At 39.6% G+C, this 25176-nt stretch overlaps 2 protein-coding genes across 3 annotated transcripts in view; both read right to left on the bottom strand.

Annotated features, from left to right (window-relative positions):
- Positions 1-777: 777 nt before the first annotated feature.
- On the bottom strand, positions 778-6074 carry si:cabz01074946.1 (uncharacterized). 2 transcript variants are annotated; one of them, XM_052150703.1, is made up of 5 exons: positions 5862-6074; positions 5126-5437; positions 3134-3406; positions 1843-1953; positions 778-1734 (listed from the first exon to the last, which is right to left on the bottom strand). In XM_052150703.1, exons 1-5 carry the CDS (start codon positions 5929-5931, stop codon positions 1670-1672), a joined length of 831 nt encoding a protein of 276 aa, XP_052006663.1. In that variant the 5' UTR covers positions 5932-6074; the 3' UTR covers positions 778-1669. The 2 variants fall into 2 exon arrangements, with proteins under 2 accessions (XP_052006663.1, XP_052006654.1); XM_052150694.1 differs by having other exon boundaries at positions 1469-1953.
- A 10604-nt stretch (positions 6075-16678) lies between these two features.
- vangl2 (VANGL planar cell polarity protein 2) overlaps positions 16679-25176 on the bottom strand; it is a 46603-nt gene continuing 38105 nt past the window's right edge. The window contains exons 4-8 of the mRNA XM_052090448.1: positions 23428-24035; positions 22047-22183; positions 21358-21493; positions 19988-20231; positions 16679-18285 (exon numbers count right to left, since the gene is read on the bottom strand). Of these exons, the coding sequence (XP_051946408.1) occupies positions 18025-18285; positions 19988-20231; positions 21358-21493; positions 22047-22183; positions 23428-24035 (1386 nt within the window). The 3' untranslated portion in view covers positions 16679-18024. The remainder of the gene's footprint in view (positions 18286-19987; positions 20232-21357; positions 21494-22046; positions 22184-23427; positions 24036-25176) is intronic.

Here is a 25176-nt window from a genome sequence, read left to right as displayed (position 1 = left end):
TTACTTGGCCATTTCCCACAACACATCATCTTGGGATTATTTTTGACACTGATGCACAATCGGTTTTGAACAGTTGGACCACATCACTCCCATATTCAGTCCACTGGTTGCCAGTCACTTTCCACATTCAATCCTTACTTTTAAAGTGCTCAATGCCCTCTCCGCAAATACATTTCAAAACTACTACACGCTCTCACACATAGGTCTACTGGAGCAATTGTTTTGTCCGTTTCTAATCTTCGGCTGTCTTTTAGGGATGGCAGGTCATTTGAGGCTATCGCACGCACGCACACAGATTTTTATAATTCAATTACATTTCCGCTTTACTCTGTTATACCCTTCTGAGACCTGCTAAATGTTCCAGTTTTTAGATGAATCCATTGATTCTCAATGTGATAATATAGGATATTTTTAAGGAAATGAGCCTATAGTCCACATACTTGGTCATTGGGTTTAGAAGCATGCCATTTTGCGACAGTTCTATTAAATTTTAAAAATGACATATCAGATGAAACAAGATACTCTACCCTTATGACTCAAACAGATTTTAATGTAAAAAAGATGTATTTATGTTGCCATTTCTCCCAAAGACAAACTCAGCTGAGATCGGCGCCATGATGTTTTGTCACATGACTTGGTGTGTCAAAAGTTTAACACTTTAATGACAGCCTAGATTCTCCTGAGCTGAGATCAGTCAGTTTAAATTAAATTATGCATAGGCTATAGTGAAGCCAAAATGTAATGTCCATGCATGATGAAACAGGGTCTCAGGAGGATACTATATCCCATTGTTATGTATGAGTTGTACGGGTTACTTTTGAACTGTATGAGTTGCTCTTTATGTTTCTTTGCTTACATGTATCAGCTCCAAACCTTCATGCATGATGTCACTACTTGTGTAAGGGCCCCACGTCTCATGGTTCATGGGAGGCCCCACAAATTGTATGTGTTGCACATTTTGTTCAAACGCATATGCGTATGGAGTGGTGGCGGCGTAGTGGCTAAAGCACAGGTCTGTTAATCAGCAAGATTAATCAACCATGTCGCTGGTTCGAACCCCATGGCCACCACCATTGTGTCCTTGAGTAAGGCACTTAACTCCAGGTTGCTCCGGGGGGATTGTCCCTGTAATAATTGCACTGTAAGTCGCTTTGGATAAAAGCGTCTGCCAAATGCATAAATGTAAATATGCAGGAGGTTGGAAAATCTGATAGGATATCTTTTCTTGAAGCACATCTTTGAATGTATTAACTCATAAACAAATCTGCTGAGAAAATGGGATGTTTTCAGTTCTAGCTAAAGTTGAACACTTCTCCTTTACTGTACAAAAGCAGCATTCACAATGACCTTAACCAGACAGAAGCACCACTAAGAATACTTGTGAATTTACATATTCATTGCGTGGGTTCTTGTCTACGTGGGAATGTAAAATGTACAGAATAAATCACACTCAAGTGATTGCTTACTACAATAGCCATTCACCATAACAATATTGACTAAAAAAATTTACATGGACATTTTTTTTTTGTGTCGTCAAACAGATGAACAAAGGTGCATAGACAATGTATTTAAAAAAAAAAGAGCAGCCATGATTCATTTATTGAAATGTACATTTAAAAGCCATCAGTTGTACCATTATCAACGGTGTTCATTACATGCGGGTATGTTGTTAACATGTATATATACTCTGGAAGACGTAGTGGTGGCCATCTTCCCAGGCAGCTTTAATCTTGTCTAGAAAAGACAAATTATAGTTCATAAAGACAATATCAATCATGTAAGTAGCAAGTAACTGTAATATGTATAAAGCCCAGTATGCAAAATAAAGTTGATTTGTCTTACCTTTCAAGGCATATAGTAAACCACAAAACACAGCTATTAACACAATAGCAATAAAGACCATGAAAGCACATGAACTGCACACACTGCAGACTTTAGGCTTCTGGTTCTCCTCTAGAAAAAGAATACAACACTTTACACACATGTACATATACTGTATAATGTATATATACACCTTTAAAGCTACTGTGGCACACAAAAAGGTACAGCCCTGTTAAAAGTGCTAAAAGTCTGCTATCGTATATCAAGCCTGTTTTAGGTTGTAAATCCGATTCCTTTAATAAAAGTGCATTTACATGCACATTCTTACACCAATTATAAGGCAACATATAAACGTGTGTGGTCAATGTACACTGCTTTCCTTTATAGTTGAAAGGTCATAAATGGCTTAAGAATAAAATCAACATCGATCTTAGATTTTTGCCCATTATTCCGATTTTGCGTTGCATTTAAACACATCATTCAATGTACACATGTGTTGTGGGCATGCTTCTTCACCATTTGACATCAAAAGCAAATAATAACTTGATTCTTTTAATTCTCATGTAAACGTGGTTTTCTTGCTTTGTCAAGTTTTTTGAAATAAGTTTATTTTTTTGGAGTTATAAAAATATTGGTGTGTATGTAAACTGACTCTAACATCTTACACCAATTATGCTAATGACCTGGCAATAAACCTGTTTACATGCACACCAATGTACTGATTACTCCCAAAAATAAGCATATTTAAATAATCATACAAATCAAGAAATCTGTTTTTACATGAGATTTTAAATCACGTTCTTCTCTGCTTTTGACATCAAACCGTGCTTTACGCACATTGGATAAGCCGGTAAGAATGCTGGTAAAGGTGTTTCCAGACGCTCCTACTCGATGTGTCTCGAGAGGGATTCAAACCGGTGATCCCCACGTGCTAGCAAGGAGGCTATAAAGCAATGGCCTCTATAGCCTTGGTCGCTAGTGCATCTCTTAAGGCCAGAAGAGTGAGGTTAATCACGTACCAGCTGGCTACCATTACACGTGCAACGCGAAATCTGTGAAATGGGCCATGCCAGCATGAAAATCAAAAGAAGATGGAAGAGAGACTGATCTTGTACAAATTTAAATAAGTGACCTCACAAAATTGCCCGTTTTGCATGGCCAGTTAGATGCACTGAAGCCCTGGCTAACTTGAATGTGAAATTTGAAAGGGATGTAACACCTGAAGTCCAAATATCGATAATTACCTTACTGCATCTTTAAGAAGCTAAACATGTCTGATCCTCACAGTTAATTGAATGTTGATGAGACACACCTGTACATTCCACCGTTATTTGACTTGATTCATTCTGTTGACCACTGGAGGCTGTACAGTTGAAGGTTACGCTTCTGTTCACGCTAAATGACATCCAAAGAATAGAGTCTATAGATTTTGGGCTTCCTGAAATATAGGATCCGTTGAACATGCCCACAGGTGTCCATGACAAAATGACATTTTTACCAGAAGGAATGCACTTAAGTACAATGTGACACTGCCCATCTTTGCTGATTTTCAATGCATTCTGGATATCCGGCTTCATGAGTCGTTCTGCAAATGGGGCATATATTGTTAATTACTCAATTTGGCTACCTAAGAAAAAATGACTCTCTATTCAGTTATGTGAGTTTATTAGATAATTTAACGATGAACGACAGCCTTAAAGGGATACTTCACACAAAAATGAAAATTCTCTCACCATTTACTCACTCACATGCCATCTCAGATGTGTATGACTTTCTTCAGCAGAACACAAATGAAGTTTTTAGCAGAATATTTCAGCTTTGCAGGTCCTTACAACGCAAGAGGATGGTGGTTAGCACTTTAATGCTTCATAAATCAAAGACAATCATAGTAAAAGCAATCCATACGATTCCATGGATTGTCCTCTAAAGCAATACAGTCAGTTTGTGTGAGAAACAAATCAGTATTTAAGTATTTTCACTATAATTATTTGCATCCGGTCGCTCTCTGATGCCTGTCCACAATGGGACTCTGTTCCCGCCACCTCTCGTGTGACGTAATCATAATGACATGTTCAAATGAAAAGCATTCTCTTGTAAACAAATCAAGCTGCACTTCCAGTTGTATCACGTCAGTTCTCACGTGAACATGCCAGCATGCTTACGTCACATGAGAGGCGGAGGGAACTGAGTCCTGTTGTGGACAGGCATTGGAGAGCGACCGGAAGTAAACAATTATAGTGAAAAAGACTTAAATATTCACCTGGTTTTCACCTAAAGTAACCATGTCGCATACATTTAACCACTGAAGCCATATGGATTGCTTTTACTATGATTATCTGTGCTTTTTGGAACTTAAAAGTGTTAATCACCATTCACTTGCATTGTATGGACCTACAGAGCTGAAATATTCTTCTAAAAATCTTTGGTTGTGTTCAGAAGTCATACACATAGGGGATGGCATGATATTGAGGAAATAATGAGTGCATTTTCTTTTTTGGGTGAACTATTCCTTTAAGGACACATAAATAAGTCAACAGCAAGTTGCATTTGAAACCCCCTTTACTTCTGTAATGCAATGTATTTTTGAATAAAAAAAAAATCAGCCAGTAAAGACGCTGACTGTAGTCGTGAGTTCAATCCAGGGCTCACTGAGTGACTCTAGCCAGGCCTCCTAAGCAACCAAATTGGCCCGGTTGCTAGGGAGTGTAGAGTCACATGGGGTAACCTCCTCATTGTTGCCATAATGTGGTTTGCTCTCAGTTGGGAGTTGTGCGTGGATGCCGCGGAGAATAGTGTGAAGCCTCCACACGTGCTATGTCTCCACGGTAACGCACTCAACAAGCCACGTGTTAAGATGCATGGATTGACGGTCTCAGACGCGGAGGCATCCTCCACCACCCAGATTGAGACGAGTCAGAACGCCATCATGAGGACTTAGAGCGCATTGGGAATTTGGCATTCCAAATTGGGGAGAACTTTTTTTCCAAAAAATGCAAAGAAAGAATGGAGCCAGACCTGAATGTGTGTTTGCAGTCAATTTTGGAGGACTACTCCTCTCCTGAAACCTGTTGTACATTGGATTATCAAATAGGCTGTATGGCCTGTGTGACGTCAGCCAAATTGGGAAGCCATTTTAGAAGCAGTGCAAGTTATTATGACATTTTTATGAAAGAGTATGAAGACAATTTTATTTGGAATTACGTGCACTGAGGTATTGTGCACAATGGACCAATGTATATTAAGAAAGTAAATAGGTTCCACTTTGATTTCATGTTGAGTTTAGGAGCGTTCATAAAATCCTTACCTTGGACTGTTAGATTAACTCTAGCATTTACCCGATCATCATTTGAGTTTAGCAGGGCAACAGTGTATATCATGTTGTCATCCATCCTCACATCTTTGATTGTTAAATCCCCTGTTGTGCGGTTGAGCTCAAGTCGACCATTGTGTCTCCAAAACCTGTCTGTATTGATTTTGCCATTATTAAGACTTGCAATAAATGTTGTGTTTATATAAATGGACCATTGAACTCTAGTGATATTCCATGATTGGTCTACTCCGGATTTCAAGACAACAGATTGGCCAACGTAACCCATTATATATTCCTCTCCGCACACTGCAAATATAAAATGTTAAAGAGGTAATTTGATTAGTTACTCACCATGCACACTACCAACATGTGATATAAAGTTTTGTCACTTTGCAGAAAAGGGAAACTCCCCATTTCCATGAAACTAGAACACAGACATGTTGACTTCCTTCTCTTTGGAGAGATTTCATTAAAATATTTTGTGTGACAATAATTAAACAATGGCAAACAATGTCAAGATATTTCCCAAAGGTATAAGATAAGCTATAAAACCTTTGGAGATTTCCAAGTGATAACGACAACTATACATTTAAAGTAGTTAGTAATCCATTCCATTTCATTTCAGCAAATTATGAACCTGGATACCCATGTAGGGTAAAATGCAAAATGTTTCAAACTCTACTCAATTTAAAAATATTAAAGTGAAAAACAAATGAGCCAATTAACTCACCTTGATTAATATACACAATATAGAGTAGCACTGTACTCCATAGAGTCATTGTTCGTTGGCTTGTCGACATAAATTAACAAAATCCTTGACGTCTAAGTTGTTGCAATGTTGAGGTTTGCAAGATTCCTTATACAAAAAAACAGTAGACGAAGTGAAATGTCATTCTATTATACTTAACTGAAGGAAACAAGAAGTGACACTTAGAGACAGACGTTTCCTCATGTCATATATCTTGTGACATGTCGTTGTGTATGTAGCGGAAATTACGTGAGGAGCATCATATGTGTTTACTTCTGTTTAATTGAAGCAAATTTTTCCAATGGAATAAAGAATTACATTTATGGAACTATGATGATTATGAACCGAAGGGTTGAACAGACTTTTGCAGAGAGGCCAATATAAAGAATGTCTCTCAATATATGAAGTTCAAACAAAATAAGAAGTAAAGACACCAGATACTTCTTCACCACCCACACTGGTCTTAAAGCATTCTACTGAGTCAACTGAAATAACAATGTTGAACATGCTGAAAGTCCTTTTATACTAGTAGATGCCGTAATACAACTTAGTAGGTTAAGTGTCCCTTTAAAGTGATAGCTCACCCAAAAATATAAATTATGACTTTCTTTCTTCCGCTGAATACAAATGAAGATTTAAAGAATAATATTTTGAAAACTCAATTGAATCCTTAATATCCTTAGAAACTAGCTAGTGACCGTGAATGTTTGCATGCTAACAACATGCTGCTGGGAAGCATTATAGACTGCAGCTTGTGAAATATGCCATGGTTAGCATAGCAATTGCTCAAAGACAGCAATACATATCATGCACCAAACCACATTCCTGTCCTCATTCTAAACTCAAGCTCCACTCTTCACCATAATAGTAACCTTTAAAACTCCAACATAACAGAAACTCTTCTAAATCTAAAAAAAAAAAAAAAAAAAACATTAAACACTAACAAGTATCCCCCTTAGTATTTATCTGGCACAAAAACACATCAAATAAAACTTAATTTTAACATTTACATTCTCTACCGAATCCCATGCAAAGCATGCTGGGAACTAAAAATCCCCTGCCCAGTTTCATTTAACCAAACAAAAAAAATATTTAAGTTGTCCCAAAAAATATGGATAAAAGTAAACTTTCTTCATTGAAACAACTCAGTTAAACTAAGTTAAGTCATGTACATGAGTAATATGAACAAGGTTTTTTTTTTCCAGTAAACCATTTTTTTAGTGTATTATAAAATATGTGAAAAGTCTGGCATGGACTTAAATGGTATGATATACCATTTCATATATATACCATTTATAAAATTTATATTTTTGGTTTACAAGTTAACAAGCATTTGTGGCATAATGCTGATTACCACAAAAATTTATTTAGACATGTCCCTCCTTTCCTTTAAAAATGGTGGGTGAATCAAGGGTGCAGTGAGGCACTTACCCACGTAAGTGAATGGGGTCAATTTTTAGAGGGTTTAAAGGGCAGAAAGGTGAAGCTTCTAATTTTATAAAAGCACTTACATTAATTCTGTTAAAACTCATGTATCATTTGAGCTGTAAAGTAGTTTTCACTGTCATTTTAGGGTTTGTTGACATCGTCATGGCAACAAAGTTGTAAAATTGCCAATAACTTTACACAGAAAAGGCTAGTAAGTGTTTTTATCTACTTTTTTGTTTCATTCATTGACATGTCAAATACATATGTTCAAACCATCTTCAGCCTGTTGCGAACTATTCCTAAATTACTTCACAACCTTATTACACCTTAAGAAATGTCTTGTTGAGGTCATCAGGGTCAACCCCAACTTGAAAAAGTAACAAAGAATTTGTGTAATTCATACACTAGATTACAGCATCATGACATTCTTATGAGGCAAGTTAGACCTAGACTTAACAATAAGGATGTTTACATTTGGTCCTATCATTTTATATGTGGTAAACTTCATACTTACAATCATACTGGATTGACCTCTAACTTTACAATAGATATGCAGATTATCCCAAGAAAAAAATAAATAAATAATATAAATAATATATATATATATATATATATATATATATATATATATATATATATATATAAGAAAGAATAAATACTACACAGAAAAGCTAAAAAGTTTTGATGAATTTGTCAAAAGTACAGTGAAATATAAACAAGGTAAAAAGGTCCATTCAAATGCAGGTTGCCTTTAATGGTACAGTGATTTTTGCATTTTGCCATCAAGACATTTCTTACTATAGGCAAATGTGAGTGTACCATGGGGTCTGTTTGTTAGCTCATAAAACTCTTTTCATCATGTGAAAAGAAATGACATGTTATTATACAGTATTCATAGATCAATACAATCTCTTGATCTCTTCAATTTACTGAAAAGTATGTATACAGTGAAGAGCCAAAACATTATGACCACACGCCAAATATGATGTTGGTTCTATGTGTGCCACCAAAACAGTGCCGACACGCAGAGGCATGGACTCTACAACAGTGGTTCTCAAACCTGTCCTGGAGGCCCCTCAACACTACATGTTTTGGAGATCTCCTCAATCAAACACACCTCAACAGTTCATTAGTGGAGCCTCCAAGACTTAATTTGGGTGTGTCAGAAAAGGGTGACATGCAAATTGTGCAGTGCTGGGGGGCCTCCAGGACCAGTTTGAAAACCACTGCTCTACAAGACCCATGAAGGTATCCTGTGCCATATGACTGCATGATTCATCTCCTATGTACAGAGGCACCATTGAATTTATGTTGAAATTGTTGGAGTGACCTGTGGTATCTGGCACCAAGACATTAGCAGCAGATCCTTCAAGTCCTGTAAGTTGCGAGGTGGAGTCGCCATAGATCGGACTTGTTGGTCCAGCACATCCCACAGATGCTCAATCGAATTGAGATTGAGCATCTGCAGGCCAGGGCAACACCTTGAACTCTTCATCATGTTCCTCAAACTATTCACAAACAATGTGTGCAGTAGGGCAGGGTGCATTGTCCTGCTGAAAGAGGCCACTGCCATTAGGGAATACCATTGCCATGAAGAGGTGTACCTGTTCTGCAACTATGTTTAGGTAGTTGGCACGTGTCAAATTGACGTCCGCATGAAAGGCCGGACCAAGGGTTTCTCAGCAGAACATTGCCCAGATTATCACACTCCCTCCAACGACTTGTCATCTTCCCACAGCGCATCCTGGTGCCATCACTTACCCAGTTAAACAGCGCTCACGTAAAGTGCATCCGGAAAGTATTCACAGCGCTTCACATTTTCCACATTTTGTTATGTTACAGCCTTATTCCAAAACGGATTAGATTCATTATTTTCCACAAAATTCTACAAACAATACCCCATAATGACAACATGAAAATAGTTTGTTTGAAATCTTTGCAAATTTATTAAAAATAAAAATATAACATGTACATAAGTATTCACAGACTTTGCCATGACACTCAAAATTTAGCTCAGGTCTATCCTGTTTCCAATGATCATCCTTGAGATGTTTCTACAACTTGATTGGAGTTCACCTGTGGTAAATTCAGTTGATTTGACATGATTTGGAAAGGCACACACCTGTCTATATAAGGTCCCACAGTTAACAGTGCATGTCAGAGCACAAACCAAGCCATGAAGTTCAAGGAATTGTCTGTAGACCTCCGAGACAGGATTTCTGCAGCATTGAAGGTCCCAATGAGCACAGTGGCCTCCATCATCTGTAAATGGACCAGAACTCTTCCTAGAGCTGGCCGTCCAGCCAAACTGAGCGATCGGGGGAGAAGGGCCTTAGTCAGGGAGGTGAGCAAGAACCCGATGGTCACTTTGACAGAGCTCCAGCATTTCTCTGTGGAGAGAGGAGAACCTTCCAGAAGAACAACCATCTCTACAGCACTCCACCAATCAGGCCTGTATGGCAGAGTGGCCAGACAGAAGCCACTCCTCAGTAAAAGGCACATGAAAGCCCACCTGGAGTGTGTCAAAAGGCACCTGAAGGACTCTTAGACCATGAGAAACAAAATTATCTGGTCTGGTGACACAAAGATTGAACACTTTTGCCTGAATGGCAAGCGTCATGTCTGGAGGAAACCAGGCACCGCTCATCACCTGACCAATACCATCCCTACAATGAAGCATGGTGGTGGCAGCATCATGCTGTGGGGATGTTTTTCAGCGGCAGGAACTGGGAGACTATTCAGGATCGAGGGAAAGATGAATGCAGCAATGTACAGAGACATCCTTGATGAAAACCTGCTCTAGAGTGCTCTGGACCTCAGACTGGTGCGAAGGTTCAACTTCCAACAGGACAAAGACCCTAAGCACGCAGCCAAGATAACAAAGGAGTGGCTACGGGACAACTCTGTGAATGTCCTTGAATGGCCCAGCCTGAGCCCAGACTTGAATCCAAATGAACATCTCTGGAGAGATCTGAAAATGGCTGTGCATCCCCATCCAACCTGATGGAGCTTGAGAAGTCCTGCAAAGAAGAATGGGAGAAACTGGCCAAATATAGGTGTGCCAAGCTTGTAGCATCATACACAAAAATACTTGAGGCTGTAATTGGTGCCAAAGGTGCTTCAACATAGTATTGAGCAAAGGCTGTGAATACTTATGTACATGTGATTTTTTTTGTTTTTTATTTTTAATACATTTGCAAAGATTTCAAACAAACTTCTTTCACGTTGTCATTATGGGGTATTGTTTGTTGAATTTTGAGGAAACTAATGAATTTAATAAATTTTGGAATAAGGCTGTAACATAACAAAATGTGGAAAAAATTAAGTGTTGTGAATACTTTCCGGATGCACTGTACATTGCAGTCCACATGATGTAAAAGAAAACAGGACTCATCGGACCAGTCGACCTTCTTCCACTGCTCCAAGACGTGATAGCCTTCGTTGTCCTTATGTATCGATGAGCCTTTGGTTCCCAACACCCTGTCACACCCTGTATGTGGTTTGTCCCTCCTCGGGCCAATGTTTGTAGGTACTCACCACTGCTAACCGGGAGCACCCCACAAGCCTTGCCTTTTCAGAGATGCTCTGACCCAATCATCTGGCCATAACAATTTGGCCCTTGTCAAAGTCACTCAGGTCTTTACTCCTGCCCATTTCTCCTGCATTCAACACATTGACTACAAGAATTGATTGTTCTACGAGAACTGATTGTTCCCTTACCATCTAATCCGGGGGTGTTTTACGAGAACTGATTGTTCGCTTACCATCTAATCCAGGGGCGGTGTGTTCATTAGGGCGATATGGGCGACGCACTGCCAAACGGGAAAAGGAAGGGATTTTTTTCTAACCAATTCTATCACGGCAACAGTCGTTATCAGTGTTCTAATCTAGACATCTGATCTGCCAATCAGGTTAAAGTCGTGCTTAAAATGGCCCGCCCCTTTTGGGGCGATTTCAGTCAGGTTGAAAATCGCCCCAGAAGTCTCTCATAGACTCTCATGTAAACATTTTTGCTATGCACATCAGCTGAATTTCATCATGCAGCAAGCTACTTCTCGCATCAAAAAAGTTTCCGATCTGAGCGGGATTGCAACTTTTTTTTCCCGGTCACCCAAACGGACCAGCATTCTTGACAAGACTGTTGCACTAAGACTGCCCAGAACTTCATCCACATGGTGGAACTTCAACAGCAGAGTCGTGAACACTGTCTACGAGAATCGAGACGACCTCATACAATGTTTGGAAGCCATCAGGACGTGTTCATTGGGTTCATTTGACCAGCCCACCGTGAGAGAGGCATATGGCAACGTGAGGATGCTACATGATGAAGATAAAACATTTTTCCTGTGGCTTTTTCACAAAATCATGCCCCACGTCGATACTCTGTATCAGAAGCTCCAGAAGAAGGACATCGATGCTGTCTTCATCAAACTTGCCCTCGACAGCTTCACAAACAGTGTGCAGGCCATAAGGTAAGATTAAACAATAATATATCGTTCTCTAAGCAGAGCTTTGTCATTTGAAAATGTATGCATGAAAGGAGACTGCATTTGTGTTAGAAATTACATTATTCTCATTATATATGGCCATTGGTGTAATCTAGCTTACTTTATATACTGTATACTGTGCTGAACATCCAGGCTAGGTGAGACACAAAGGCTAACTTAAACACTAAAGACTTTATGCATCCCTGCTCATTTTAAGTGGAACTGAAATCTTTGTATTATACGTGGATAAATTGCATATACCTATGCATCACATAGACTACAGTACTGTATATAGCCTAACAAACACATTGGTCTGTTTGCCTTCAGGGACTCCTCTCAACAGCAGCTGCAAGTAGCAACAGGAGCCAAAAGACCCAGAACGGCTTTGAGAGAAGAGAAGCAGAGGCTGTCTGAAGTGGTCTGCGACACCATCCTGGATCACACCAAAGCAAGGTTCTCTTTCATTGGCCACCTTGTGAGTGCTACCTTACTGCAAGCAGATATGTTTGAAAGGTACTGCCATTCATTTATTGATGAGGCTCTGAATGCCACTGTGAATGCATACACCATGCTGAACAAGGCAAAACTCAAAACAGAACTCTCTCTGATCTATGAGAATCCTGAATTCAAGGGCAGCTGTGGTGCACTAGCACTGTACCAGGTTCTCATGAGCTACAACCTCCAGGAGACATTCTCTGAGACTGTGACTCTGTTGAACATCCTCATAACTATTCCCATGACAACAGCTGAAGCTGAGAGATGTTTCTCAACTTTGACACGAGTTAAGACATTCCTGTGAAATTAAATGGGCCAGGAACGTCTGAATGCACTGGCCATGCTTTCCATGGAGAGGGAACTCGTCCTCAACATGCCTGATTTCAATGAGAAAGTAATTGACCGCTTTGCTGCATTGAAAGAGAGAAGAGCACAGTTTCAGTACAAATAATGTAGCCTCTCTCTCTCTCTCTCTCTCTCTCTCTCTGTCTGTCTCTTTAACACACACACACCAAATCAGTTCACAGTTGATGTTGTTTTAAATAGTTATTTTTCATTCATTCAAAAAAAAGTTAAAGAAAATCTGTTCATTTTTACAAATCTATACAAATGGCCAGAATATGGTTGTTCATATTTACTAAGCCAAATAGCTGTGTTTACCTTTCTAGAAATTATTTTCAAATGCTGTTTTCAGGCAAAATGTCTATCACTGTTCAAGTACATTTTCACAAATCTATTCAAGAGGGCAGAAGTTACTTTGCTTTTATTAAGTAGCAATTTGGTGATATCCTACATTCCAGAAAATGTAGTTCTAAAGATCCACTTCTCTCAACAATTTGTCTACTTGTATTTTAAGCTGATATTTTATTTGTTTATGGAATGCAGATTGTTTTTGCAGTGTTGAGGAATGTGAAAGAACACCTTAATGGGTCACCTTAATCATTATCAGAAAAATTGCCCCCCCTGAGAATTTTTTCAGGAGCCGCCACTGATCTAATCTACCAAGACCTTCACATTTACATTTACATTTATGCATTTGGCAGACGCTTAAAAGCGACTTACAGTGCAATTATTACAGGGACAATCCCCCCGGAACAACCTGGAGTTAAGTGCCTTGCTCAAGGACACAATGGTGGTGGCCGTGGGGTTAGAACCTGTGACCTTCTGATTAACAGCCCTGTGCTTTAGCCACTACACCACCACCACTCCTTCACATGAGCTTAATACATTTTATGCTCGTTTTGAGGACAATAACACCGCCCTCGCGGAGAAAGTATTCGCGGCCGACGCTACAGAGGATGGTTCACTCTCTCTGTTGCGGATGTAACCCGATCCTTCCGACGGGTGAACATCCGTAAAGCCAAGGGTCCAGACGGCATTCCGGGCCACGTCATCAGAACGTGCGCGAACCAACTGGCTTGTGTTTTTACAGACATTTTCAACCTGTCCCTCTCCCTGTCTGTAGTCCCCACAAGCTTTAAAACATCAACCATTGTGCCTGTACCGAAGCAAGCCAAAATCACTTGCTTAAATGACTGGCGTCCTGTTGCTCTGACCCCCATCATCAGCAAATGCTTTGAGAGGTTAATCAGAGATTACATCTGCTCTGTTCTGCCCACCTCTTTGGACCCATTGCAGTTTGCCTACCGCAACAACCACTCCACTGATGATGCCATTGCATCTACAATACACACTGCTCCCTCCCATCTGGAAAAAAGGAACACATATGTGAGAATGCTGTTTGTAGACTACAGCTCAGCATTCATCACCATAGTGCCCTCCAAGCTTGATGAGAAACTCTGGGCTCTGGGCTTAAACAGCTCACTGTGCAGTTGGATCCTGGATTTCCTGTCAGGCAGACGTCAGGTGGTTAGAATGGGCAGCAACATCTCATCACTGACCCTCAACACTGGAGCCCCGCAGGGCTGTGTTCTCAGCCCACTCCTGTATTCCCTGTACATGAATACAGTGTGGCAACACATGACTGTGTGGCAACACATAGCTCCAATGCCATCATTAAGTTTGCTGATGATACAACTGTGGTACGTCTGATCACTGACAATGATGAAACCGCCTACAGAGAGGGGGTGCACACTCTGACACGCTGGTGTCAGGAGCACAACCTCTCCCTCAACGTCAGTAAGACCAAGAAGCTTGTGGTGGACTTCAGGAGGAAAGACAAAGAACACAGCCCCATCACCATTAATGGAGCACTGGTGGAGAGAGTCAGCAGCTTCAAGTTCCTCGGTGTCCACATCACTGAGGAACTCACATGGTCCGGTCCACACTGAGGCCGTTGTGAAGAAGGCTCACCAGCCCTCTTCCTGAGACGGCTGAGGAAGTTTGGAATGAACCACCACATCCTCACACGGTTCTACACCAGCACTGTAGAGAGAATCCTGACTGGCTGTATCACCACCTGGTACGGCAATAGCACCGCCCACAACCGCAAAGACCTGCAAAGGGTGGTGCGAACTGCCAGAAACATCATCGGAGGTGAGCTTCCCTCCCTCCAGGACATCTATAACAGGCAGTGTGTGAAAAAAGCTTGGAGGATCATCAGAGACTCCAGCCACTCGAGTCATGGGCTGCTCTCACTGCTACCATCAGGCAGGCGGTATCGCAGCATCAGGACCCGCACCAGCCGGCTACATGATAGCTTCTTCTCCCAAGCAATCAGACTTTTGAACACTTGATCTCTCACGATCAACAATCAGCACTGCCTTTATTAATCATCATCTTGTATCACACACTGGACTGTCAAATATATTCTCCCCAATTCAACTACTGTATATATATATATATATATTTTATATACACTTACCCTTATTTTTATTGTATGTTTATTCTATATTGTGTGTATTGTTTACTGTACATTGTGTTGTAAGTGTGTACATTTGTTATGTAAATTGTGTTGTCTAAATATGTTATTTATTGTAATTGGTACTGCTATGTTATTCGGAACTGCACACAAGACGTGTGTACACAGTAGTGTGACAATAATGTGATTTGACATGTGGCCTTGTTAGGAGATGATCAACGTTATTCACTGCACATGGGGTCATAATGTTTTGGCTCATTGCTGTACTTCCCAAATAAATGACTGGAAACAGCTACAATACGTAAAAGTCCCCAACACATCAGTTGTTTTTCCTCACTTACTGTGTGGTCACTATCGTGGCAGATTCCCCATAACAGACACAAGCGAGTCAAATGGAACTTTTTCAACGGCACGTCCCATTACGGTTCGCTTTCCTAGTTTAGTGCCGCCTCAACGTGGGTGGTATTATAGGCTGATCGTCATAGTTGCGCCACCTCTACTGCTGTGACATCATCTTAATCACGACACAAAAAAAATAACATGAGTGCTAGCTGTTAACTACTAGCTCATTGTGCTGCATAAAGCAGTTATTGCATGGTGATTTTACAAAAGTGTAACTTGGCCTGGTTGTTTTGAATGCAAACGTTCCAGTAGCTGGTCAAATACATAATGTGAAGATTTCAAGCAGAGTATAGAGTTACTGTACCATCCTCCATCGTGGACTCCAACAACACTCTCCCTCCCATTTGGTCGAACCACTTCCACTTTTCCTTGATGGTTCTGTAGTCAAGGTTTTTTTTTTACTGTGTTGGTGGTCCGGTGGTAGCCGTGTCTCAGCTGTGCGGCCAACAGCTGAGACACTTCCTGAAAGACAATCTCTAACGAGAGGAACATCTGCACCTCGTTTATTGACCACGGCGTAGTTTTGCGCACAGCCATTTCTTTTTACAATGGGCTCTATCATTTAAAGGCACAGTTCACCAAAAAAAAAAAAAAAAAAAAACTCACCCACATCCCATCCCAGATGTGCATGACTTTTTCTTCCGCTTTCTACTATAAATGCTCCAACCTGCCCAGTAGGTGGCGATACATACAAAGAATGCAAACTTCCTAAAATAAAGCTAAAGTAAAAATGGAGCTTTATAGTAAAAAAAAAAAAAGGACTTGAGTATTGATTTGTTTCTCACCTACACCAATCGTATCACTTCAGAATAATTAGATTGAACCACTTAAATTGTATGGATTACTTTTATGCTGCCTTTATGTTGTTTTGGACCTTTAAGTTCTGGCCACCATTCACTTGCATTGTATGAACATACAGAACGTAGATATTCTTCAAAAATATTTGTGTTTAGCAGAAGTCATACACATCTGGGATGGCATGAGGATGAGTAAATGATGAGCAAATTTAAATTCTTGGGTGAACTACACCTTTAAAAATAAAAAAATCTAAAGTGGAAAATAAATTTGGTCTTAAAGAGTGGTGAATGTCCACACTGCAGGAAAACTCTTTAAATTAGTATATTCTCAAAACATGAGCCAAAGCCTTTAAAATAAGTAGAGTTGAGTCGATCATTTATTTTAAAAAGCTGCAACATTTTAGTTCTAATATTACCAAAGGTTTCACACTATAACCAAAATCTACAAATATCTTTCAAACAAACCATATTTTAAGGGAAACAGTTAAAAAGATTAGCTTAACTTTCATTCAATATAATAAAGTAGATTGATTTTTTTTGTTTTTTGTTTTTTACAAAACTGCATCACCTATGTGCATGCATCAGGCCTAAAAATGAAAAACTAAAACTGCAAGTTTTGAAAAACATAATACAACCAACAATATTTCAGATTCCTGTTTCACTGACATACACGCAAGTATAAAAGGTTATGTACAAAAAAAGTGAGGGACAAAAAACTACTATAACTCAATGTTGTTATCAGGAGAAAGAGTGAAGTTTGTGGAAAAGACATGATAGGAGGACTTAAGTTAAATCAGCTAAAATCTGAGGTGGATTCCAATACGACCATCTCTGTGTGCATAGTCACAACATGAATAAAGGCCTCGGAGGCAGAATTATAACAATTTGGCACACATTCGTAACATTCTCGGCTGTTTTTGCTTTTTCTGTAAAGGATAAATTTGATTGGTCATATGTGACAGACTTACGCTTTATACTAAACACATAAAAGTCATGTTTGCCACCTTTTGAACAAAATTGTGTTCTAAGGAAAACAACATTGCTGGTATACAGAACCAATTGGCTACAAAATGTAAATAAATGATGAAAAAGGCCCCTTGAATCATTAAAATAAACAAACAAGATACATACAAAGTCTTAAAACATTCACAACAGATACAAAACTCAAGGGCAATAGGAGAGTTACAAACATACATCTCACAAGCTCTTCTGACCTGGATACCCAGTTTACACAGCAAGAAAAACAGTAAAGCACTTGATTGTTCTCTTGTGATCAGTATACACTTTTAGAGATTTATGTGTAGTGTTGGTCACACGTACTAGGACAGTTTGTGAGAACTGCAATAGTAACACGTTTGTTCATCTGTTGAAGTCAGCCATGTTATGGTGCCTAGATTTGCTTGTAAATTGTTTTATATTGTGCAGTAACCCCTCAAAACCAGTAGTGACCGATATGTGAAAATAGTATTTGATACATGTAAAACGTTATTCACAGCTAAAATGCATAAAAGTTAGTGAGTTTCATAGATTGAAGGCTGTTCACTAAAAGTAAAAAAGCACAAACAGCCATTTAAAAAGACGTGAGTGATATCTAAATGTAAAAGAGTGGTTATCCCCCCCGTCTTTCTATTGATCTCTCCTGCCCTTATTATGGATTGTTCTCAGTCTCGCCTTCGCTTGAGTCCACTGCATTTCCATGACATTTGCTGTCATTCTCAAACAGAGGTTTCCGACTGAAGCCGCATCACAAACTTGTGGCTCTTGGGGTCGATAAACTCCTCCCCTAGGTTGAAGAAAGGTAGAGACGTCACCGTGACAACCAGAGCGAAATCAAGACGACGGAGGGTGAACACCAGTCCCTGACGCAGCGCTGAAGTCACAGGCTCCTCGCTCACCAGAGTCCACTGGCGCCCTCTACCATTCTCTCGCTGGTACTGCATTGTAGGGCCAGGTGTGAGGTATCGCTCGAGAAAAGCCTGATGGAAAGATGGAGAGATTTAGGTTTAAATTGTAAGTAAATGTTACATATACAAGAACATGTTATACACAGTGCTAACCGATTCAAATAAAACATTTATTTAATAAAAAGAGGATTAATGGTTGGTCCAAGTACACTTGACAGCTAAATACTCTATGAAAACAAAAGCTGTTCAGAATGGAATGTCAATGTTTAACATTAAACTATTATTATGCAAATTTAACATTCTTGCATTAGGAAACCTAGATTTTCTAAAGTTTTGCATACAACTCAAAATCCATATTAAGGTCATGGAAACAGTTTATTCACACATGCTTCCACTCCTCAACAAAGCAATTCTTCGAACATAGTTAAAAAATAGCTGGTCAAAGTTGGTCCTCTGAATATGCTCAAACTCTGAGAGCGACATTTCTCATTGGGTTCAGAGACACAAGAGAAACTAACCCTGAGCCCACATGATTCCCGTTTTCTCACACGCATTTGGGGCAGTTAAATCCCAATGTGTTGAATTGCAACATGCGTATCGCTATACACAAATGAGCCAAAACATTATGACCACCTCCCTCATATGCTGTTGGTCCTCCACGTGCCAGCAAAACAGCATCGAAGGACCGAGGCATGAACTCTACAAGACCCCTGAACATTTCCTGTGGTAACTGGCATCAAGACATTAGCATCAGATCTTTCAAGTCCTGTAAGTTGTGAGGTGGAGTCGCCATGGATCTGACTTTTTGGCCCATTACATCCCACAGATGCTCAATCGGATTGAGATTTTGGAATTTGTAAGCCAAGACAACACCTTGAACTTTTCATCATGTTCCTCAAACTATTCACAAACAATGTGTGCAGTGTGGCAGGGTGCATTGTCCTGCTGAAAGAGGCCACTGCCATTAGGGAATAACATTCCATGAAGGGGTGTACCTGGCCTGCAACTATGTTTAGGCAGGTGGCACGTGTCAAATTGACATCCACATGAATGGCCGGACCCAGATCATCACACTCCCTCCACTGGCTTGCCATCTTCCCACAGTGCATCCTAGTGTCATCACTTACCCAGGTAAACGGCACACAGCTACTCGGCCGTCCACGTGATCTTTAAGAACCCAGATGACCTTCTTCCACTGCTCCAAGGTCCAGTTCCAATGCTTGTGATCCCATTGTAGGTGCTTTCGACAGTGGACAGGGGTCATCATGGGCACTCTGACCAGTCTGCTGCTACGCACAGGATGCGATTGCACTGTGTGTTGTGACACATTTCTCGGTAACCAAAACTTTCTGTGACTTCTGTGTCACAGTAGGTTTTCTGTTGGGTTGGACCAGATTGGATAGCCTTTGATGCCCTTGCGTGTCACTGAGCTTTGTTCGCCTAATACCCTGTCGCCAGTTTGTGGTTTTTCCCTCTGCATACTATTTCTTATTAACAGAATGTAACATGTGCAATGTGCAAAAAACATTTCAAACATTACATTTAATAGTTCAATCAAAATAATAATAAGTACAAGATCGAACTTATTCCTGTTCATTTGTCATACTGACAATGGAGTGTCAAGAACATTGCATTGTAGGATTGTCAAAAGGTCATCTTAATTTTCTTAAATATACTTATTCATACTGCATAAATACAAATGGTAGCAATTGTGGTATGCTATTCAGAGTAAAGCCCTATTCAGACCATAACTGAATGTTGTCAAATCATTCACCTTGGGTGTCATGTTGTGAGTAATGCAGAACTGCAGGTGAGCAATGATGCTCTCCATACTGTGGTACGGCTGTTGTCGTGTTGTACGAAGGTATTTCTGCATGGCTCGTGCCATGGGAGCAAAAATGGCTTGTGCTGCCTCCCGAGGGTCCATCACCTCACGAGGGTGCTTGGGCGAAGTTGCCACCTCATCATCCTGAAGCCTTTTGATATGTGTGAATGCCTCCTCTACTGCTACCACCAGTCTTGAAGGAGAAAATGCAACAATTAGCATCGATTTTCATTAATGATTATTTGGAAATGTGTGGCGTGCACGGAGATGCTCCATCAATGACGCTACTTTATAGTAGAAAAAAATGCGTTTATAAGCTATAGTGGAAAAACAACCCAATTTTTTCAGCTCACAGGAGCACTTTATAAAGACTTCAAAGAAGATCATAAGCATCCAGTTTAATGTGGACCATCTGCTGCATCAGGTGCATTGACAGAGTGCTTGTTCTGTTTGATGTGCTTGAGAGATTAACTTGCCTACATTTTACTTTTAAAACGTGAGAGTGAATCTGCACTTATGGGAGAACTACATCATATAATGCTGAATATAATGTATAATAATGCTATGAGGAAATGTATTTGATGGTCCTAATAATGCCTAATGTAATGTCTGATTTCACCAGTAAATTTAATTCTAACATAATTCTGTATTTTCAGCAGAATTATAAATATTTTTATTCTAGTGTCACCATTGCTCTGTGCAGAGCTGATTTTTAGTCCCACTCCTCCCTGATGGATCATTTTGCACTTTAATCAACAGTAAAAGTGTTAAGATTTACAAGTAAAGGAAAACTTTTGCATATGTCTTAAAAGTATATATATAAACATTCTAAATTAACTTTTCTTTATTCAGGCTTTGTATTGTGGGAGTATCGAATCATGTATTTCAACATTGTGGAGGAGATTACAGTTTCTGTTTTGCATGACAGGTCTTGTTAATTTCTCTAAATATAGCTAATTGTTAGCATTTGCTGTTTTGGTCATATTCATTTATGTATATCCCCAACCATTCTATGCATGTTGTACATTTTTGCACTGTGAAAATAAACTTGTATTTGACCAAAATTACATTATAGGCTGCAAGCTAACTGAGTAACATATATTATGGTGTCAAAATAAAAGTTCCTCAAGAAATATGTATGAATGAACCTGGCGTTTTCCATGTTTCCTGTTCTTTCTGACAACAAAGCACTTGAACATGATGTACTCATAATTACCACTTCAGAAGTGGGATAATTCTGATAGCAAGTGAAGGCAGCATTAAATGTAACAACACAAATTGTAATTGGAAATAATTCAATTGTTTTTCAGGACTCTTACCTGGCCTTTCGCTTTCGAATTCTGCGGTCCATCTCTGCCTCTTCATAGTAGTACTCATTATGAGAGTTGTCTCTTCTGCGTGCCGCGGCAGCGATCATTGCACGTGACTGACCAGTTGAGTTATTGGTGCTGTTCTCTGGGAGGAACAATAAATAAAACAAATAAGAACCACTGGGAAATTTGCACATAAATCTACCAATTAGTGCTTTTAGTTGTTTTTTATCAATTGAATGGCGCCTTGAAAGGGACATTTTGAGAACTATATCAAGAGAGAGAGAGAGAAAGAAAGCCAGAACAAAACGTTCAAAAACAGAACCAAAGCATAACAAAATGCACAAAACCAGCTAAAACAAATTTCATCATTTAAAAAGTTTTACTTCTAAAGAAATTAATAGTAATTTTGAAATATGTATTACATTTTGACCACTCATGGGAGCAGCCATGAGCTGCGTCACACGACCATTTGAATATTACATGCTTAATCTCGGTTACTCCCCTGGTATTGGACACTTTCATTCGTGGATTAAATTAATCCTGGTTTACTGTGCATACTGAATTTTTAAAATGGCATTGATAACTGAAAACTACTGTTTGAATGATGCAGCATCCAGACCAATAGGTGTCGACATACTTCAAAACATTTGCAACAGCACATTTAAATGGTAAAAGATGAGAAAGGAGTCATGTACCTTCTCCCAGTGAGTACACCTTGAATCCAGACATCTTTTTAGAAAGGATAGACTTTGGTAGGTTGAGTAAAGCAGGGTTGTAAACAGAGAAATCAGTATAGTAGTGATCGAGGACCCACACTGCTGCCCGCTGGATACTGAGAACAAAATACACAAGTTCTGCTGTCAACAACTTCAATCTTTTTTGACACCATTGCCTTATTTACAGCTTTAATCAGGTTATAGTCTCCATTATCCACTCATTTTGATTAAAATACAAAGAGAAGGCTCTTAGGCAAGCTTCAAAGTTATCAGAATGTTGCAAAATAACATTGAAGGTGTAAACAACTGCACACCAAAAAGAAAAGTAAAACATCAATAAACAGTTACAAATGGGGGCCTGGGTAGCACAGCGAGTTCACAGAGTCACGAGTTCAAAACCCAGGGTGTGCTGAGTGACTCCAGCCAGGTCTTGGCCCGGTTGCTAAGGAAGTTAGTGTCACAAGGTCCTCGTGGTCACGATTAATAGTTCTCGCTCTCAATGGGGCGCATGGTAAGTTGCGTGTGCATCGCAAAGCGTAGCATGAGCCTGCACATGCTGGGAGTCTCCGCGGTGTCATGCACAACAAGCTACGTGATAAAGTGCGAGGATTAACGGTCTCAGAAGCAGAGGCGACTGAGACTTGTCCTCCACCACCCGGATTAAGGTGAGTAACCGCACCATCACGAGGACCTAATAAATAGTGGGAATTGGGCATTCCAAATGGGGATAAAAATAAATAAATAAAAAACAACTCAACCAAACAACTTAACTACAATTTATGATCCAAAAAACATTAATAATTAATTATACAAACTCTAATTTTAAATTGAATGGAAAAGTTTAATATTAACTAACTGCACCAACTAAATAAGTTAATTATAACAACAAATAGATTGTGCAGGTGTCAAGTATAGGGCTGCAACAAACAGTTATTAAGAAAACCTTTGATTATTTCTCTGATTAATCGATTAATCAGATAAAGTCTAATTGAATTTCCTGTATTTTATTCAAATTGATTTAATAAAATAAAACCATATGCTTTAAGTTTAGAAGCAGCAGGACAAGTTAAATCACCTAATGATTAATGATAATAAAGAAAAATAAAATCACAATTATAAGGTGTTAGCCTAACATGTAAGAGGTAGAATGTTTCTTCAATTAAAACAATTTAACTAAATCGACACAACAATTAAAAAATATTACTTCAGGATCGATGTATTTGAATTGGCAGGATTGGTAATCTATCCATCAAGAATATGAGTGAATCATTACACCTGTAGCTTTGACTAAGCGTTAATGAAATTAGTTTTCCAAAACACACATCCCTAAAATATGACACCAACAGATATACCAACTTACCTAAGGTGGCCCACATTATAGAAGTGGCTAGCGCCATCCGTGGTGCGCACCACTTTGAGGCAAAAGGCCGGCCTGAGGTGCCTCACTTCAAGGAGCACTAGTGCCAAATACTGAATAAACAACAGCGCATCCACCAGCGACACAGCATATCCCACAATGCCCCTGTAATCTCGCTCTCTTGGCTCCAGCACTCTCACACCATAGAATAGCCAATAGGACGCCACAAAAAGGAACACCAGTGCCATCAGGAGGCAGCGGAAAACAAAGAAGCGTGGGAGCGTGGCGCGAGAGGGGCGGAGGAACAGAGCCCAGGAGGAGATCAGGAGGACGAGGAGTTTGAAGGCGAGGGAGACATAAAGACCCTCGCACGGGGTCCCGCAGGGCTCTAGCGAATCGCGCCACATCAGTTGAGGCAACAGGAGGAAGGCGAGAGGCGTCAGAAGAGCAAAGAGACCCAAAATGCCACTCAGGATCGGCCCAGCGAAACGACGACACTCCAAGGGCGAGGAGTCCTCCAGTTCTTTAGAGGCCCGAGTGAGGTCCTCATTTGAGACGCTGTGCTCAGAAGTTCCGGTGACAACCGTGGTGGTCTCGCCCCAGTTATCATCCTGAGGGACAATGAAGAGAGAGCGAGTATGAGTGAGAGTAAAAGAGGGACATGAACAAGTTCAACATCTTGATGTATCACAATGGTAAAAAATATTTTTAAATCATTATTTGATAACATTATCTTGATAAAATTGGGAGAGCAGTTGACACAAAAATGAAGATTCTCTCATTTACTCACACTCTTGTTACTTGAACCCTGTATCCTGGCCACTCATATACATATATATATATATATATATTATATATATATATATATATATATATATATATAATAAAGGTTGGGGCTATAAAGCTCCAAAATCACAAAAGAACATCACAAAAGCATTGTAAAAGGTAGCGCTGAGATGCAAACTATGGCCATGGCATCAGTTTAAGTGAACCACACTCAGAGCAGCTCTAGAAGAATACATGAAGATTAAATGCTTCTGGAGTGCTTGATGTATGGATTACTCCATACTAGAGGTTGAACGATAGTGGATTTTGCAGACACAATAACTAAGCCGGTGGAAAACACAGATAACCGATTAATCAGCCAATAACTTAGAAAATGTTCTAACATTCTATGAATCAATTTTATTAGCTGGCACAGACATAGAGGCCAGAGTCCAAAATGAATAAAATCCCAGGTGTGATTTTTCAACCAAAATCCCAATAATAATCTGAAAGAAAAAAAAGAGACTGGATTCAGAACCTGGGACTTTTAACACAAAACAAGCCTGAAACACACCGGGGAATGACTCGAGACTTGGCTCTGTTGCTCTACATTTTATACTTACCAATGGGTATTATATAGCCTATATATTATTCTCTTTATTCCCAATATATGAAGTTGGAGACACGATGTATGTGCTGACGAGGAAGATTTCCATACAGGCACATTTTTCTTTGCACGCCCTCCTTCAATAAAAAAAAATAAATTTGAGAAGTGCGGAGGAATAATAATAAAAACAAATATATCGGCAACTTCCGGCATAGATTGTTGCCGATAAATAATAGTTCCAAAAAGCAACAATCGGCACGGATTAATCGGTAAAACCAATCTATTGATCTACCTCTACTCCATACATGTATATACACAGCACTGTGTACACTTTATCCTTGAGATGTGAATCAATTAAATTGTTCTATGATTAATTGCGA

This window comes from Xyrauchen texanus, chromosome 2 (genome assembly GCF_025860055.1).
Source record: "Xyrauchen texanus isolate HMW12.3.18 chromosome 2, RBS_HiC_50CHRs, whole genome shotgun sequence".
Lineage (NCBI taxonomy): Eukaryota > Metazoa > Chordata > Actinopteri > Cypriniformes > Catostomidae > Xyrauchen > Xyrauchen texanus.
Note: the sequence above shows the minus strand (reverse complement) of the source record. Positions and strands in the feature narration are given on the sequence as shown.